The sequence below is a fragment of the Malaclemys terrapin genome, chromosome 1, assembly GCF_027887155.1.
Source record: "Malaclemys terrapin pileata isolate rMalTer1 chromosome 1, rMalTer1.hap1, whole genome shotgun sequence".
NCBI classification, from domain to species: Eukaryota; Metazoa; Chordata; order Testudines; family Emydidae; genus Malaclemys; species Malaclemys terrapin.
Window position 1 is genome coordinate 2,877,744 of NC_071505.1, and position 19,230 is coordinate 2,896,973.

The following is a 19,230-nucleotide window of genomic DNA, read 5'->3' on the forward strand; positions in this document are numbered from 1 at the left end:
TCCTTCTTTCAGTGGACCTCATCAATACGTGGAGAATTAGGGAACAGGGAGACATTTTGAAAGGTCTGAGTCCCTCATTGTTGCTCACAATTCTTTGTGAGTGATCCTAAACACTTTTACAATGAAAATGAGAAGTAGTAACACACACAGAACCCAGAACACTGTTTCTGCATATCAGGACATTGAGGAGTGACTCTCTGTACCTAAAAGGGTGATGGATAGCTCCTGCTTCTTGTGAGTACAAGTGATACGGTCGGGAGAACCAGGTCCTTCTGAAGGGTCAAAAAATCATGTCATGTGCTTAGATGCCATAGCCACAAGAGCTTTAAAAATACGTATAATGAAAGGTACATTTCACCTGCACACTGTAATTACTGTAAATCCTGCTTAGCTGTCATTAATCTGCAGAATCCTTTACCCGCATACTCTAAACTGAAATTAAATAGTGCTCGTTTCAACCCTTAAAACTGATGAAAGGTGATTTAAAACTCTTGCCTAAGAAAATGATTAATCATAGCCTTGCCTTTAGCGAGAATATTATTTAAATCTTTCATACGATTAATTTAACATTTAAGTTACAACAACATTCAATTGCCAGCATGGAATTAAATATTTTTCCACTTCTCAAATATTCCTGCTGCATCTTGCTCGGGGACGTCAGCACCAGGTCCCTTGGAAAGGCCTCTTGTGCAGCTATTTTATTTCCTAACATTTTCGTCTGTCTTTAACCGCAGCAGAACACCAGCATTATTGAAAATTAATGGCAAAGATCCTGTTTAAAACACTATGGACTTTAGACTCAAAGCAAAGTCTGACGTAAGTCACAAGGCCCGACCCTGCAATTTGATCTGTCGCCTATGGATCTGTATTCCCACGAGAAATGCCATTTGTAGCATGAAGGCGCCTGACAGATGCACAAATCAGCTTTCAAGATGGGGGTCACCATGAAGTAGGATTGTTTTAGATTATTGAATGTTCCTGCTTATTCTAGTACAAATATAAAAGATGTAAACATGTACTATATTAACTAAACAATTCTAACTGGAATCAGTATTTTAAAGTTATTTTAGCACATGATATTCGCAGTATCTATAAAATCACTTCATTAATGATTTGTATCCCAGTAGCACCTGGAGGCTGCATTGACTTGTGCCCAATACAAACACATTTTAAAGGATGTCTTTGCCCAGTTCCAGCGCCGCTGAAAAAATTACCTTGTCAACATATGCCACATATAGACAAGTGCACATTGAATATAACACACAATAAACATTACTGAGGACACTGAAATGTGTCACCCAGTCCTGTCCCTGGAGTAGTTCTAAGCGCTGGGATCTGGTCTTTGATCATTAACAAACCATTCCCATAGATTCAGAATTAGACCTCATTTGCAGCAAAAGAGTCACTCCAGCCCCTCTCTCTGTCACACCCCTTCCCACCCCACCTCCTGTGGCCACCAACCTTGAATGAACACATCTGCAGCCCCTCTAATATGGGCAGCCTGCCTCTTGGTTACGTGAGAAGGAAGGGGCTGGCTAAGACGACGGTAGGGTACCTCCATGCACAGTCCCACACTGAATGCAGAAGGCCAGTGAACCTGCTGCATCCTTGCAAGGCTGACGCCAGGGGCTAGGTTCTGTTTGTGGAACTGTAGAGAGCAGTAGGCCCCGATTGTGTATTTACACTAGAACTTGAAGGCCTGTAGAGTGTGTGCGTCTATTCCAACTCTCTCTTAATTGCTCATGATGTTTCAAATAATAAATATATGAGCAGTTCTTAAACTGGGCCTGCAGAACCAGTGGTGGAAGTACATTTTCACTGGAATAGGCTGAGATCTAAATGTGATTTTTGTAGTTTAATTCCAAAGAATGTATTGTATGGGGAAACCAGACTGAAAATTACATCCTCCGTGGCACTGGAGTGATGGTGGCAGAGCGCTGCAGAGAGAGAGAGAGAGAGAGAGTGTGTGTGTGTGAGAAAAGAATCTCTACTGACAAATTTGTAAATAATATTTAATCGTTTCCCCATTTTTAGTATTTTTTTAACATAAGAGTAGAACATCAAAGAAAATGGACGTTTTAATAAAATGAAATTGTTGGGTTTTTAAGAAGGAAACTCATTTCTCTGCCCAGCAATTTTGGTAATGAAAATACAGATCTAGAGGAAAGAAAGTAGTTTAATTTCTTCAGTGTCTTAGATATTTGAATACATCTTCACAACTCCTCCAAATGATCCATTCTCCTATCTCCTCTTGCAGACAGACCCAAAAAAGGAAAGAAAAGTGCAGTTTAACCGGCTAGCTGGTGAGATCAGGCTGTATAATTCTGTCAGGTATGTTAATAGGCTCGGTGGTGGCAGCTCTAGCTAAGATATGAGATGGGGGCTCTATGCAATAGCTTACACAGAGGAAAGAATTAAATATTTTAAGGAAATGCTGACCTAGATGAGTTGTTTGTGGTTTTCTGTGGCGTGCTAGAGATGTTCGTTTCAGAGGGAGCTCTTGAGTATCAGTTATTAATGTATATAGGGATTATTTATATTTGTTAAACTTGGTTCTACAACCTAAACTTAAAAGAACTGCCAGATTTTCATGACAGTTCCTACTTGTTTTTTTTTCTAAAACACACACAATCATAGGTACAGAAAGAAACGCAGAGGTACTAACACACACAGCTGTGAAGGGGCAGGAATGTTTTTTTGACCCAGCAGAATACCAGGTGTCTAAACACACTCCAATAGAGTTGGGGTGGGATTAGTCAATCCAAGAGGCAACGTCCCTATTTTCCTACCACATTACACCTCTTTTGACCACCGTCTCTAGGAAGGTAAAGTTGTATTAAAGGCATATTATCAGGTTGAAAAAAATAAACGTACTTAGCAGTATTAACATCTTAGATCATTGTAACTGAAATTTTGTTTTTTTTAAATCCAGCTCACTTTTCTCATCGATGCTGTGTGTTTCCTTTTGGCATTTCTCGGCTTGGTTGATGAAAATAAGCTTTTCAGTTTCATTTTTGTTTCTGGTCAGTTTTGTGGCTTGGTATTCATCTACTAACTGAAGGCTGCAGTTTGGGGGTTGCCGGTATTGAAATCCAAATGAGCTGTTTCCACTGAAATTTAAAAAGCTGCAGAAACATTTCTCTTGAGCTGACGTTTTGTAAAACTGTTCTAACACATCCCAAATGTTGGAGTGAAATCAACTTGACTGAGCCTCTTTACCAAGGCAGAATCATGTTCCTTTTTATAAATGTTGGCAGTGGATGTCATCCATATGTTGAGGCAGAAAATACCCATGATTCTAATGAAATGTTCCCTATACTGGGGTGTATCTGCTCAGGCACACGGACGAGCTTCCTCCTTCAGGCCATGATATTACTAGTGAAGAGGCACTTAGTTCTTTATGACAAATCAATTAGCTCACAGCTGGCTTAATTAAAGCAATTTGAATAGCTGATCTCTCCTAGCTGCTTAAGTTTTGAACAGTGTTGGCCTCATGCCACGGAACTTCTGAGTTACTTCTATGGGCGCTTCTTCGTAACCTCCTTGTGTTCTCTTTTCCCCCATTGTTGCAATTAGGGAACAGTTTAGACATTAGGCTCTTGGAAGTGCTTGGCTTTGCAGGCTGATACACTGTCTATCAGAGATCTGTCTGATCCAGTGTCATTGCAAGATAAACTACTTGAAATGCTTGTAAAAACCATCGTTTTCCTGAAGGAAGCTGTTGGATGTTGGATTTCAGATATAACTGGAAAGGTGGAATCCTTGCTAAAATGCCATTGAGGTTCTGTAGTAATTTGCTAATTTCACGGAAACATCAGTCACCGAGAGAACTGTGCTGGGACAGGGGCACTAACTGCTCCTGCAGCCTGGTACAGCTGTGCTGTGTGGGGATGCGCTGGGCTGTTCTAGACGACCCAGCGTGGTAAGGTTGGCTGCATTGGTTCTGCTTCTGCACAGCAGGTACAGGCTGTGCTGAGCCGCACCCTTTCACCATGAAACAACGCCCCGTGCTAGTGTAGACGGGTCTTTGGTGGGCAGTCGCTGATTTTAAAAGGGAAACTGAGGCAGCCTCCTTTCCAGTCCTTGTTAGCACAGTTGGCAGCTGACAACGCTCGAGTTCTGTGTTTGTAACATGTGGGCGTTGAGCTGTTTCTGTCTCCATAAGGGTACGTGAAAAAAATCCCTTTAAATACCCAATCCGCACTGGGAGAACTCCACTAGCTACTGCCGTGGACACAGTGTGGGCAGGGCTTTGATGTATTGATTTAGGGCCAGATTTTCAAAACAGCTCAGCATCCAGCACGCACAGCTCTTCTGAAAACCAGGTCATTCACGCAGGGGGCTGAAGAGAAGCTGAAATCTGCCTCTGGGTGCTGAGCCCTTCTGAAACCCCCCTCCCTCCTGCACTGGTGCCAGCGCTTGTTTGTGAGATTTCACCACCTCACGTAGATGGACTAGGGGGATGAGTCTGCATAAAAAGAAACCCACCATAAAATGCCGCGGTTCTCTCTGAGACGCACTCCAGATAGCAATAAAACACCTGCTGGGAGAGAAGAGGTGTTGGGAGAATAGTGAGCTGAGGTAATTGGGTACAGGCTGGGTAACGAGAACATGGCTGGGTTAAGTGACTCAGAGGGACGGCTCAATTACGGGGGTACTGAGCACATTTTAAATTTCAAGTGGCCTTTCCTCGATTTGGGGGAGGGGGTGGCAAAGGGGGGAAGGGTCTGAAGTGGGTGGATTAATTTAGTGCAATGTCATAGGGGAGCCTTTTTGTTTCTCATGATGCCTACTGCCCTTAAATGTTGAAACTGGGTCTTTGTAAGCAATGTTTGTGTATTTATGTGTATATCTGAGGTACAAAGTTTTAAAATTACTGCCTTTTTCTCCCTGTTATTTTTCTGAGTAATTCCGGATGTACTTTAGTCTCTCTACTGTCAAAACTTTTATATTGTAAAACTGATGCTGGTGGGTTTTGGTTATTTTGTTTGGTTTTTGTTTTTGTTTTTTGTAAAAAAAAAAAAAAAAAAAAAGAAAGAAAGAAAAGAAAAAAACAAGTCTGCATCTCTCTATCCATTGTCAGTTTTAGGCTGTAAATTCCAACTATCAATAAAAACTCAAAATTCTCATTGAGAGCGGTGGATTTCTCAAGCCCCAGGCCCCATCTCTGCCCTCTCAACCTTCTCCCCTTGCACATTTTGCACCCAGACTTACCGGTAACCTCCCCAGTCCTGGCATCCGGTTTTTTGTTAGTGGAAACTCTGAATCTGACCAAGGAAAGGATGCAGAACAGAGAGCGTTCAGGCAGCGGCACTATCCTTTGTTTCTTTGTATTGTGTTTTTATCCTAGGAGTCTCCTTTGATGGGTTGGGGAGCTCTGTGATCAACTGACCTCGCTGGCTGTGAACAAATCAGCCGTGTTCCCAGTCTCAATACGTAAGACAGACAAACAATGAGCAACATGGCTTGGTGCAGTGTTAAACGCTTGTTTCCTCCCCCCCCATACCAGACACCTCGTTCTTCTCAGAATAGGAATCAGGGTTTGCCTCCAGGCACCAGTCAGGGTCGGACTCATCTGCTTAGACAGTTTAGAAATCCCTGGATGGCAGCAAGTGTACATAGATCAGCATGTAGGCTTCCAGGGCAGCACCACCTGCTGGGTCCTGAAGGAAATTGCAGTGGTTTGGTCACACACACAAGGGCTTTCAACCTTTTTTCAGTTGTGGACCCCTTAGGTTCCAGGTTGGGGTTTTTAGTTTGTGTGGAATGAATGGCCTAGAGCAGGTAAAGGGGACAGGACTTGTTTTTAACACATGCATAACCAGCCTCTGGAGCATTGGTGGCAGCAGGCGCTTAGTAGAATTTTTTTAAAGAATTAAGACACTCTTGGATGAGAGCTTACAATCACATTTTTATAACTACTCAGCCCCAGTGGTTGGATGACAAACTTCTCCTAGGACAGGGGGCTCAAGGTCACAGGGGCCTGCCAAGCTCCCCCTCTGCCCAGTGCTTTCCTGCCACCAAACAGGTGTTTGGCGATGCTTAGGACTTTCCGGGGGGAGGAGCAGGGATGCAGCACACTTAGGGGAGGAGCTGGGGATTTGGGGGGCTGGGAAGAGGCAGGGCCTCAGGGAAGGTTTCAGTGATGCAGCCCTTGTGGTGATTTGAGTTCCCTGTCCAAGGAGCGGGTTACTCACTATTCCATGGGCCGGGTTCTTGCACCGGCCACAGAACGCAATAGCCCAGCAACCTGGTACAGCGCTGCCTTTGGGGTGTTTGGCCTAATAGCTTGGAGTTCATACCTGGAAACTATTACAGCAGGGGTGCTGCTCAGTGCTGTTAGGGTGAATTGAACTGCCAAGCGCCATCAGCAGCAGCTGCCTCAGAACAGTGAAAGAACTGCCGCTGGGGTGTGATCTTTCCCCCTGCCTCCCACACTAGGTCTGATCGGCTCTAATGGAGATTGGTGTCATGTTTCTCCTGAAATTTGTATAAGGCTGAACTGGTCTGTGAGCCACAGAATTAAAGTTTCTAGCCTTCACACTTCGTTCCAAGGTATTTTTGTGCTAATGATTTTTAATCATTTAGCAGAGAGAAGGGGCAGAACCAGTGGTCTTACAAGTGAGCCCAGGGACTGCGCAAATCAAGTTACGAGACTCAGAGCTCAGTCGATTTAGCTTAACAAAGAGAAGGTTGATCTGTAAGTACCGACTTGAGAATGGGCTCTTCAGTCTAGCAGAGAAAGATCTAACCCTATCCAATGTCTGGAAGCTGGATCTAAGTGTTACTTTGTAACAGTGAGGTTAATTAACCATTAGAACAATGTACCAAGGCTCCTGGTGGATTCTCCAGCCCTGGCAATTCTAAAAATCAAGGTTAGATGTTTTTCTAAAGGATCGGTTCTAGGAATCATTGTCGGGCAGGTCTCTGTTTCACAGGGGGTCAGACGAGATGATCACAATGGTTCCTCCTGGCCTTGGAATCTATGAATCACATACAGGCCATGCTCGTTCTTTGCCCACTGCTGTCAATGGGAGAGTATGTGCATTTCCTTTTTCAGTTTCCTCATCATGGGAAAGTGACGCAGGCACCAGGTTTGCCTGCCACCCAGTGCTCTATTCCTGCTTAATGAATTACTGAATCCAATACTTGGAATTAAATGCTTCCAGCCAGTTTAAATAAATCATGGCTTTGGGACTCTAATTCTGGAGAGCATGTGCTCTGCTGAAGGGAAGGAAATCTGTTAGAGTTCACACCTCCAGCCCACTGAAGTAGAGCATTACTTCTTTTGGATTTCAAAATTAATGAGTCTTTCGTAGCTAGTTGTCTAAGAAAGATATTCACCCAGTTGGTGAACATCTCCTTGGGAATCTAGACAGCATGCATGGGAGCATCTTGTACTAGAAATGGTCACTTTCCAGCCTGAATATTCCTGTAACCTTAAAGATTTAGGTATCTGAGATTGAGAGCTCCAACCCAGAGCAATTAGGTTTCCTAAGAGCAATGTTATATTATGTTCAGCTTGTGTATAGACTGAAGCAGTTTTTTCAGGATGAGAAATCACCAGGAATAAAATCCAATTAATTGCCCTGAAACTCAAAAATCCACCATTCTCCCTCTTGGACTCAGAAGACCACCCTCCCATCATCCTGAAGGGAGGCTCGTGATACCATATTGAGTGTATAATCCACAAGCCACAGGGATAGAAAGCCCAAGAGAGAAACACTTCTTTCCCTCAAGAGACCCATTAGCAGAAGGAAATGCAGCTGAGCCAAGAGACTTTTGTAGCAGAAGGCTACAGAGCTAATCCAAAGAAGAATGGCTCTACCCTGGAGCTGGAGGAAAACCTCAGTAGAGTACTCCAAGCTTTGCTCTAAGCACACAGGGTTCAGAGGCCTGGATGGAAGAAACTGAGCAGTCCTGAGTCATTCTGGATTGAAATATTATGAACATGAATCTAACTGGGTGATAAGTTCTTGGGCAGCCTCAGATGAATCTGGAGGACTGTGATGCTATGGTCCAGCATCTGACCTCTTGGAGTTAGAACATCTCTAAATGCTTCCTTCAGCTTCTTCCTTTTGGGGATGGAGAACAAGCCTAGACCTCCTGGGACTGAGCGATCCAGCTGATATTTAGATGCCATGGTCAGCTGCAAAGATTGCAGCTTTTGGGTGCTGACACCTCTGCCCATTGAGGGGGAAGTACACACTATGGAGCCCCTCTACTGGTGCATCCATTGGCCAGAGAACCTGACAAGACCAAGAAATCTCTCTTGGATCAGCACGATAACCACAGATCCTGGGTGGGAGACGTTTGCTGGCAGCTGAGGAATTTAGGGTGATACTGGGATGTACCTTTTACACCCATTGTTCTGTATTGGATTCATGAACACCCTTAACAGGCCTGTTCCTACCCACAGTTCTGGGGCTTGTGACTCAGGAGTAGGGCACCTATAAATACGATGTCATGAGGGAGAGCACAGGAGAGGAGCAGGGTGATGCTCTGGTTACTGCCAACACACAGAGACAGAGGGACACTATTAAATGATGAATACAAACCTGCCCAGCAAGACAAGCAGCGAGCACTCTGCCCCCCTCTAGCCCTACCCACTGCAGATGCACCTTGAAGTGCTCTCCCCCCAACCAGCCTGTGACTCACATGTGAGAGAATCGCTTCTGGAACCGAACCCAGCTCTGGGAAGGGCTGTATGGCACACAGGCCAAGAGAATATGCATATTAATTTTTTATTAAATTCAGTTAGTTTTCTCTTTATATAACAACATTTTCCCTCTAGGCACAATACAATACAAGGACTCTGTATGTTTGACACAATGTACAGAAACTTCAATAATCTACAACTGCTCCGGGAAGTTACAAAAACCTCCCTGTTGCACCAACTACCTGCCACTGCCATGATCATACAGGAAAAGGAAGAGGGGACCCTGGGGGTTAAGACTGTACAAAGAGCTCTGCACTGAAATAAAACATTGTACTCCTTTAAAAACAAGACAGGTAGAACGGTCAGCGGGAGAGGGCAGGTCCCAGGCCCAAGGGGCAATGGCAGGAAGGTGGTGAACTCTAACCGAGGGGCGTGGGGGGGTTGCTACCGAGGCCAGGAATGGTCTCGTGTGACCAGGCAGCTCCTTGGCCCCAAGGGATCACACGCAGATGCCCGCTGGGTTTTGGGACGAGCACATGGCTCTAGCATGTGAGCTGCTGGGGGCTAAGCTTGCCAAGGTGCAAACCAGGGCGGATAAAGGGGATTTGTTTCTGTACCAGAGATGCCATCGCCTCAGTCTCATGATGCCACCTTTGCACTGACAATAAGTTACAGCAGTAAGCGGGCTGGGGAGGGCTCAGTGGAAGTGCTAGAGAGCGGGGGCTAAAGCACAAGCTTGTCCCTGGTACACAGTTGGGGGGCGGGTGTCAGGAGCTGAGCTCTGAACACTCCACCACAATGGATCCATTGCACTCGGGGGAATCTCAAGGAGCTGAGGTTGGCCCCCACAGCACAATGGCAGTGAGGAGCTCCCTGCCTTCCCCATCAAGGCTGGGGCACGTCCCGGCTCAAAGTGGAGGCTTTGCTCTGCGGCTGCATGGAGACTTGCAGCTGCGTGCCTAGGGGCTGGGGCTGCAGTGATCCAAGCACAAGCTGCAGAAGCAGGGGAGAGCTGACACACACAAGGCAGCAGCTCTGTGTTGTGATCTCCAAGCTCTGGCCACTTCACTCCCTGGGGCAGCGTGGCTGGTGAGCCCAAAGCAAGGCTGGGAGGTGAGGGGCTCATGCCACACTGCTCCTGTACACAGGCCCCAGGAGAGTCCCTCTAACTGGCCTTGTTATCCTGTTCTACAGCTCGCCCCAGAGAACCTCTCTGAGAGCAACAGCCCAGCCCCACAGCAACCCTTCCCCCCACTCACTGCAGGGAGAGGGATGGGGGCTCCGCCAGACAAGCCCCATAGCAATCCAACCTGCAGAGGGGGAGCTACGCTATGTCGGGGGAACCTGCTCCCCACAGCCTGAGTGAGCACAGGTTTCCTCGGGGGGGAGAGACTGTGGGACTAAGAATATAAGCAGGTCCCAGGCCTCAGTCTCCTCCTCTTCCCCCCCTCCCCCCGCCAGGGGCAGACCAAAAGAGGAGCGGACTCTAAGCTACAATACTGCTAATGAGACACCCCCCCATCCCCCCAGAGCAGGACAGGAAGGAGGCCCCTCTTCCCCCCAGAGCAGCTCATGGCGGGGCACTACTCTTGTGCAGACACTGTGCCAGCAGAGACAGTACCCGTCCCGGGGGGATATGGCCCAGTTGCTGGACATGGGGTAGGCAAGATGGTCCCAGTCCTCTTGGCCTACTGTCCACGGAGCTCTCCTCTGGCCTTGCTGGGCAGGCTAACCCTGAGCTCAGGTCCCCAGCCGTGTGCCGCTCAGAAGGGCTGGGCCAGAGCCGAGTGCCCCAAGGGGCTGGCGGCAGGTCCACGTGGAGTTACAGACTGGATGTGCAAGTTCACAGCTCCTGGGAGTGCAGAGGGGTAACAGGGGAAAGCACCTGCTGCTCCCCAATGGCGGCTGGGGGGGGTTCAATGCACAGCACCTCCTGGAGCCTCTCCCAGCAAAGGGCCAGTAAAACCCCACGACAGCATTTGCAAGACAACCAGCGCACTGCTCAGACAAACACCATGCCCAGCCAGGGACCCCAGCCCATGTCGTGCCAGGGGTGGGAGCTGCGCTGCCCAGCCAGGGACCCCAGGCCCATGTCCTGGCAGGGGTGGGAGCTGCGCTGCCCAGCCAGGGACCCCAGGCCTGTGTCCTGGTGGGGGTGGGGAGCCGGGACCCCAGGTCCATGTCCTGCCGGGGGTGGGAGCCAGTAATTATGTGGCTCAGACAGGCTTAGTGGGGTTGTAAGACTGGATCCCCACTGCCCCTAGCCTGACAGTTCCTACCATAGTGTAACAGACTGATCCTGCCCTGACCCCTGCTTCTGTCCTGAGCACGCAGGGGGCCTGGGGCTTTCCAGTATGATGTGCCCCTGGCAGTGGGGGAGAGTAAGGCCTCCAGCCTCCTCCTCCTCAATCAGTCAGGCCTGGGCCAGCTCAGGTGCTAACCCTGGGCATTGCCTCTGCTTCATGCGCCGGGGCCCGGGGGACTCCGTGCCTGGAACGGGGGCTGCTGCTGAGTCAGGCTCACGCGTCCGACAAGCAGCTCTGGATGCGGTCGATCCACTGCTGGGCCAGCTGCACGTCCTGGGCACAGAAATTGTAAACTCGTTTCGTCGTCTTCAGCTGCAGGGAGAAAAGGCGAGAGCTGAGGCAGGGTGTCCGCCGGGGGCGCCGGGTCCCCACCTGGGGAGATGGGCAGGCAGGACTGGCTGGGGGCCGGCACCTTCCTGGAGACACAACTTGGCTCCAGCCGAAGGTGGCGAGTGCCTGGCAGAGTCTGTACCCCTGGGGTCCTCTGCAGAGACCACAGCGCAACTCAGGAGCCCAAGAGCCCCGGCCTTGCTGCTGGTGCTCAGCTGCCTTCCTTGGTCCAGCCCCAGCCAGTATCACCCCCCGGCCACCCCCTGGCACCGAGATCCAGCTTCTCGGGGGCTGGGGACTCACGTCGAAGAAGGCCTTCTCCTCCACTGTCTTGGGGGCCCCCATGGTGGGGGTGCCGGGGGTGATGGACTCCACTTCTGCCAGGTCAATGACCCCTTTGCACTCTGTGTCCATCCGGTTGTCATAGTACCGCAGCTGCAAGGAAAGGTGCCGCGCGTCAGCCAGTGCCCACCGCACCCCGGTGCCCCCGAGCAGACGTCAACACCGGGCCGGCCGAGCCATTCCCCTTGTCTAGCCCCTCCAGTACCTGATGTTTGGTTTTATCCAGCACGAACCAGCGGGGCTTCCAGGGCTTCATGAAGGCTCCTTTCTTGTAGAGCGTCCCCTCGTACGACCTGCGGGCAGCCAGAGAGCGGGTTAGCGCCTCGCTGCCGCGCACCGGGGGGCAAGAGCCCAGTGGGGGTGGACCAAAGAGCTCAGCTCCCAGCTGCCAGAGACGGAACCGGCTGAGCTGCACAGGGCTGGCCCCATGGGACCCACACCCCGTTCCAAGCAATAGGGCCCATTGCTGACCACAGGGCCCATGCGGCCTAGCCTGGCCGTCTCAGAGCTCCCTTCACCTGTTCTCGCTCTCCGACATCTGGAACTGGCTGTAGAGGTTGCTCGTGCTCTTGGGGCCCCCCTGCTTCCCGCTGGATGGGGTGGAGGTGCTGCTGGTGTCGCTGTCCAGGCTGAGGTTGAGGGTGGAGCCCACGCTGCTCTCCTGCAGGTAGACCCCCAGCGAGCGCCGGTGGGGCAACAGGCTGGAGGACATCAGCAGGGAACTGGACGCCATCTGCAGAGCACAGAGCAGGGAAGTGAGGGCACGGGCCCCGCCCACTGGTTCCTTCTCATCGTCACACGAGACCCAGTGAGCCTGAGCACAGGGCACTATCAGCCCCTCCCCAGTCACACCGGCAGCTGGGGGCAGAGCCAGGAGCCCTTGGCCAAGTGCCGGAGCAGGCTCCCGGCGCACGGCTCCTCCCAGCCCAGCCCCTGGCTCACAGACCTACCCTGCTGGCCTCCTGCCGGGCCTCTGTGCGTTGGGAGGCTTTGACCTTGTCCCACGTGTCCTTCCAGCGCTCCGGCACCTGGCCCAGCTCCGCCTCCAGGTTGTGCAGCTCCTGCGGGAGGAGTCAGAGGTTATTCCGAAGCGGGGGAAAGACACCCCTCCCCCGCCCTGAGATGGGCCCGGCCCCAGGAATTCAGGAGCTGTAATCACAGACCATCCCTGCCAGGCGTGATCAGCGTGGGCAGTGTCTGAGTGCCAGCCTCAGTGCAGACGGGAGCGCTGGGGGGCTCAGCAAGGGGCCTGCTGGCGGAGCAGTGGCTGATCCAGCCCAGGGGTGTGGATTTCTGCCTGGCACACCCACTCCGTGAATACGTCGTGCAGATCTGGTCACCCCAGCTCAGAAAAGATTTATTAGAATTGGAAAAGGTGCAGAAACAGCAACAAAAATAGTGAGGGGGCTGGAACAGCTCCCACGTGAGGAGAGAGTAACAGGACGGGGACTGTTCAACTTAGAAAAAGGACGACGAAGGGGGGATACAACAGAGGTCTATAAAATTATGAAGGATGTGGAGAAAGTGAACCAGGAAGTGTTATTTAACCCCTTCATGTAACACACGAACCAGGGGTCACCCATGACATTAATTGGCAGCAGGTTTAAAACAAACAGCAGGAAGTATTTCTTCACACAACCCAAAATTAACTTGTGGAACTCGTTGTCAGGGGATGTTGTGAAGGCCAGAAGTATAACTGGGTTCAAAAAAGACTGAGATCAGTTCCTGGAGGATAGGTCCATCAATGGCGATTAGCCAAGCTGGTCAGGGACACAACCCCGTGCTCTGGGTGTCTCTAAACTTCTGACTGCCAGAACCTGGGACTGGATAGCAGGGGATGGATCACTCGATAAATTGCCCTGTTCTGTTCATTCCCTCCGAAGAGAGGGCACGGCTAGATGGACCATTGGTCTGACCCAGTCTGGCGTTATGTTCTCGTTTGGGGAGCCCCCCCTGCACCCCACACACCTCCAGCAGCTTGGAGATGGCGTCGGGTTCCACTCGGCTGCGGTTGTCGTAGCACGGCCAGATGATTTTGCGCTTGGTCTGCGGGGCACTGGAGTCCTGCCGATCCACCTCCTCCACATGCTCTGGCTGCCCCTGCACCAGCTCCCAGTCGTAGGAGGGGCCCTCAGACAGGACCTCCTGGGTGTAGTAGTCCCACACCTTCAGGTTGGAGATGTTACTATAGGGCCTCAGCACCTAAAGAATAGGCCGGGAAGTGCTCAAGCAGGGCCTTGCAGCCCCCCCGCAATGCCTGGCCCCGGTGCCACAATGGCCAGAAAGGCGGTGAACTGTGCTGCCGGGCTGGGGGTCCCCAAGGGCAAGTCATCCCCATGTGGGTCTGCCGAACCCTGGTGAGCTGGGACAGACTCCGGCTCCAGGCCAACACGTTAGGCAGCTGCTCCCCGCGCTGCAGCATCCACCCCTCCTCCCCCAAAGATCGCATTGCGGTGCATGGGCCAGAGGCAGAACGGGCCCCTCTGTACTTTGCCCAGCGGTACGCAGTGCCCAGAGCACAGCTGTAATGGCAGTCTGTTACGGTGTCCTTGGGTAAGGGACACCCAGTGAGCAGGTGACTGACTTCCTGCGTGTCCCACCAAGTGAAAACCAGGCCCTACAGTGAGAACAATGAGGCACTTTGCAGCTGTGCACGCAGGGCAGGGCCGGTGAGCAAGCACAAGTGCTTTCTGGCCATCGCACTGGTGTGAGAATCAGGCCCTTGGCAGAGGATGAGACGTGAGAAGTGGAGCCCTTCCCTCAGAAAACACTGGTTAGACTGAGTCCAATCATTCCACTGGAAGGTGTCGATTCTGTCCAAACTCTGGAGGGAAACCAAGGCAGCAGGGGGCCTGGCCAGGCTTCCACCAGCAGGAGCGAACAAAAACATTCCATTTTGGTTCATAGATTCCGACATCTCCTGATTTTAGAGGGCTTGACTCCACTCCTAGCACTCGGGGTGGTCATACACTGTCCCCACCCGCAGCAGGGCAATCCTGCAACCCCAGCTGGTGAAACCCGCTGACTTCGCTGCTTCCCAAGGCCCCAGGAGGCAGCACTGCACTGGATGCTGGGATCCCCAGTCTCTGTGCTCGAGAGGAAGGGCACTGCTATCTCCTCCATTTCAGGCTGATTGGGGCCTCCCTCGGAAAGGCGAGGTTTGGGCCTCTGTCCTGTGTCACTCCCAGAGCTGGGCTGCCTCGCTCCCTCCAGGGCCAGCTCCAGGCACCAGCGAAGGAAGCTGGTGTTTGGGGCGGCCAATGGAAAGGGGCGGCACGTCCGGGTCTTTGGCGGCAATTCGGCGGCAGGTCCCTCAGTCCCTCTGGGAGCGAAGGACCCGCCGCCAAAAAATGAAAGCGGCGCGGTGGAGCTGCCGCCGAAGTGCCACCGATCGCGGCTTTGCCTTATTCCCCCCCTGGGAGCTTCGTCGCTTGGGGCAGCAAAAAAGCTGGAGCCGGCCCTGGCTCCCTGCAAGCAGTGCGGTGGAGGGAGGTCTCCCTGGATCGTGCACTGGACTGTGGAGGCAAAGACTGCGTCCGGCCCGGCATCTCCGGCCAGCCGAGCAGGCTCACCTCACCATCCTCGGGGGCGTACATGTAGTTGAAGAAGACAGGGGTTTTCTTGTTCAGCCGGTCGATGTAATCCCAGATGGACTTGTAGACCTGCTGGCTCTTCCGCTCGCCCTTCTCTTCATACAGGAGGCCTGTGGGGGGAGAGAAAGACAGGCCGCTCAGCTGACAGCGCTGACCATCGGTGACGGGGCCGGGGGCCCAGAGCCCTTACCCAGTTCGATCCGCTCGTAGTCCGAGTCCAGCAGGAAGGTGCGGAACCGATTGGAGACGTAGTGGTAGCTGAGGAACTTCAGATAGTACTGGGTGAACTCAAACTCCATGGGGAACTGGAGGTGGATCTGCAGAGAGACGAGCACACAGCCAAATGGACACCAGCCTCCATGCAAGGGGTGGGCTGGCTCTACACCTGGATTCCACTGGCCGAGACGAGGCCCGGGACGCAGGTTAATCCTGCGCTGAAGTCTGACAGCCCAGGCTGCTCTGAGCTCACCTGATGGACACAGTCCAGGAACTGCAGGAAGACTGGAGCGAAGCCGCTGCTCTGCCCAGCGAGGGTCTGGGCTCCGCGGTGGCTGAAGCGGTGCCCGAAGGACAGCCACTCCTTCTCGACGAGGAGCCGGAAGCCCTCCATCGTCCGGTAGTAGGGGTCAGACAGCAGCTGCACCAGGGACACCACCTGCAGGAGGGAGAAGGCCAGAGTCACGGCCCACAAGGGGCTGGGACCTCAAGCTAGCAGCTGGGAGAGGCTAGCCGTGCCAGCCAGGTGCTGCAGGGCGCTGACTCCTACCTGCGTGGTGATATCCCAGCCATCTTCCAAACTGACCAGCACGGAGGAACCTGTATCCAGCAGCTCCACCACCAGCACCGAGATCTGCAGGATCTTGTGAATCTGCGGACACAGCACCAGAGGTTAACAAGACATCTATGGGGGCGGGGGGAGGGATTCGGGGCTGGCCCCGAGCAGGGGACAACGGGAACAGCCTTTCCCAGAAGGCTGGGGAGCTTAGGCCAGAGCTTCTGAAGTACGTATGGGGACAGTTCAGTCCCTAACGTCGCACACAACAGTGAAGTGTCTGCCAGGCTCAGACCTGCCAATCCCCTGGAACCGAGGAGACTGCAGGGCAGGAACGGGGCTGCGATGGGAACAGAGCTGTGTGTGAATGAAACTCACGCCACACCCCTCCACTCAAAGAGAGCAGCCCTCGGCAACACTCCCCTGCTCAACCTACCGAGGAGCAACGTGAGGGCCATCAAGGGCACAGACTAGAACCCCTCTCCCCCAGGTAGATGAGCAGGCGCTGACTGGCGCCGGACATCCAGAGCATGGGGGGAGAGGGAATGGCTCCACTCAGACACACGGGTCCCTGCCGATACCAGACCCACCAAGAATCTGGGCTGGCCTCGGGCAGACAGCACTTGTTTCAGGGCCCAGGTGATTGGGCCGCGCGGTCCCTACTGCCAAGAGGAGAGTCAGACACAAGATCTGAGGCCGTGTGTCTACCTAGAGGCCCAGGGCAGGGACAGCGCCTAGCCTCTGTCCAGTCCCAGCACGCACAGGGCACATGGCAGTCAGCACAACGGCCCAGAGAGCATCTAGCAGTGGGAGCTTGACCAGATCTGGGACAGAGTCCTCCGGAGTCTGCCAATCCCAGCAACTTTGCTCTTGGGAGAGCTCCCACCACCAGGTCCCTTCCTGGACTGGAGGGTGTGTTCCTAGCCAGCCTGGAGTCGGCAGGAACCCCATACTCGCCAGCACAGGGGTGCATCCACTGACTAGAAGGGACCATTGGATCATCTACTCGGAGCTTCCGTATCTCACCCAGCTACCCCTGTGTATTTTCTCCAAGAGCCTGTGTTTGGGGAAAGCTCCTTCCAGAGACATCTAGTCTGGACCTGAGGACACCAGCGGATGGAGAACCCAGCACTTCCCGCAGTAGCCCTCACTCACTGTTCAAAATGGTGCCTTATTTCTACTTGGAGGCTGTCTGGCTCCCATAGCTTCTTGTTCTGCCTTTCCCACTAGATCAAAGACCCAGTTAGAACTTGGCATCTTCTCCCCGAAGGGTCTAATCGGCACAATCATTTCACCTCTTGTTCTTTTTTGACAAGCTGAACAGACTGAGCACCGTAAGTCTCTCACTGTCAGCTGTTTTTTCCAGCCCTGCAATCATTTTTGTGGCTCTTCTCTGCACCCTCTGCAATTTTCCAGCAACCTTTTTAAAATGTGGGCCCCAGAACTAGACCTAGCATCCCAGGAGCGGTCTCATCAGGGCCATGTACAGAAGTAAAATCACCTCCCTGCTCTGAGTCCCTGCTCCCAGCATCGCACTGGGAGTTCAAGCTGCATTCCTTGTCCACTATGACCCCAGCTCCTTCCCAGAGTCTCTTCTTTCCAGGAGCCAGGCCTGCATTCCTTGTTCCTAGCGGTGTGACTCTGCCCTTAGCTGTATTTAAACACACTTTGAACGGGCCCAGCTTACCAAGCGATCCAGATGGCCCTGTAAGATGGCCCTCTCCTCATTGTGACATAGCACTCTACCACTCGGGGTCACCACCAATTTCACCAGATCACTGGGGAGATGTTGAATAGCATTGGCTTAGGACTGATCCCTGCCAGGCCGCACTGGAAATGCCACATTCCATGACAGTTCCCACTGACAGCCCGGAGGTGGCGCCGAGCATGCTCTCTCTGGTGCTCACCTGCTCAGGATCTAACCCATCGCCGTCCATGGGCTTGGGAAGGAATGTTCCCCCATGTCAGACTGGCAGAGACCTTGGGGTTTCCCTCCCCTGCAGCCTAGGGTGTGGGTCACTTGCCAGGATCATCGGGGGGGGGGGGGAGGTAGTATCTCAGATAATTCCCCACCATTGTGGGGGCCTCAGGCAGTGGTGGGCCTTGGTCCCTCCTACTCTCTGCCCGTGGCACACCATAGGCTAGTCTCCTGAAATATCTTGGTCAAATTTCGGCTGGTGGGTTTACCGTGCGGGTGCTGGGATGATGAGATGATTTGGTCCCTTCTGGCCCTAAACCCTACGACTGACTTGAAGCTGGCATGATGCTTGGGTCCTGTTCCAGTGACCCAGCAACGAACCCCCACCCCTTGCCTTGGGGGTCCTGTGACACACACCAGCAACTACCCTCAAGCACCAGCTCCCCTCACACTGTAGGATCCCAGGTGTGGAGGCAGGTCTGGCCCCCGGTCTGCACCACAGCCCCGGCGACAGCCCATCTGACCCTGCCCAGCCCAAGACACCTAGCACACTGACCTGGGATAGCCATTCGGACTCCTCCAGGGTCCGCAGGTAGGCGAGGCTGGGGTCTGTGGAGGGGCTGCCGGGCACGCAGGCCTTCATCAGCTTCTTGAAGCTGGCCTTCACCTGCCGCACGTCAAACACCTCGATGGGCACCACCTCCCAGTGCTGCAGCGGGTCTGGCTTCACTCCCTGGGCAGAGGGCGAGAGGGGCAGCCCAGGTGAGCACAGGCTGGGCTGCACCAGGCCCCGTTCCCGCCTACCCCTCCTTTGCAGCGGGTTCCCCACGCCACTCCTGGGCTTTGCCTAGGAAGAGCTGTAGCTGCACTGGTCGCTCTGGGGCACTGTGCAGGGGGAGCCTGGCTGCGAGCCCAGAGGGGGTCGGTCCCTGGAGTGGGCCCCCTTTTCCCCACACCGGTCCTGGCTGCAGGGGAGACGCCTCCCATGAAGCTACAACTCCTCCCTGACAGTCCCCCCATTCTCCCCAAGCCGCTCCACACACTGCTCCTGCTGCTGACGGCTCAGACAGCTCCCTGCCCCCCGGGCCTGCCCCACATGCTGCCTGGTCGCCGGGCCGTTACCTTCAGCTGCGACTTGTCCCCAATGATGTAGAGAGAGGCCCGGTGCTGACGCAGGAAGCTAGCCTCAGAGGGGGCCCCATTGTGCTGAGCGCTCAGCAGGTCCTTCCCAGCCAGGCGGGACCCGATTTCCATGTTCAAGACATAGTTGCTCATGCGCCCGCTGGCCCGGATGCTGCCCCACTTGCCTG

The 19,230-nt window shown here is 53.0% G+C and overlaps 1 protein-coding gene across 6 annotated transcripts in view; it reads right to left on the reverse strand.

Annotated features, from left to right (window-relative positions):
- Nucleotides 1–10,102: 10,102 nt before the first annotated feature.
- Nucleotides 10,103–19,230, reverse strand: part of SBF1 (SET binding factor 1) — a 131,953-nt gene continuing 122,825 nt past the window's right edge. For all 6 annotated transcript variants that reach the window (XM_054006617.1, XM_054006704.1, XM_054006356.1 and 3 more), the window contains 12 exons: nucleotides 19,043–19,227; nucleotides 18,477–18,653; nucleotides 15,997–16,098; nucleotides 15,700–15,885; nucleotides 15,421–15,547; nucleotides 15,210–15,340; nucleotides 13,606–13,839; nucleotides 12,588–12,698; nucleotides 12,156–12,370; nucleotides 11,843–11,930; nucleotides 11,599–11,730; nucleotides 10,103–11,277 (listed from right to left, as the gene is read on the reverse strand). In XM_054006617.1, the coding sequence (XP_053862592.1) occupies nucleotides 11,179–11,277; nucleotides 11,599–11,730; nucleotides 11,843–11,930; nucleotides 12,156–12,370; nucleotides 12,588–12,698; nucleotides 13,606–13,839; nucleotides 15,210–15,340; nucleotides 15,421–15,547; nucleotides 15,700–15,885; nucleotides 15,997–16,098; nucleotides 18,477–18,653; nucleotides 19,043–19,227 (1,787 nt within the window). In that variant the 3' untranslated portion in view covers nucleotides 10,103–11,178. The remainder of the gene's footprint in view (nucleotides 11,278–11,598; nucleotides 11,731–11,842; nucleotides 11,931–12,155; nucleotides 12,371–12,587; nucleotides 12,699–13,605; nucleotides 13,840–15,209; nucleotides 15,341–15,420; nucleotides 15,548–15,699; nucleotides 15,886–15,996; nucleotides 16,099–18,476; nucleotides 18,654–19,042; nucleotides 19,228–19,230) is intronic.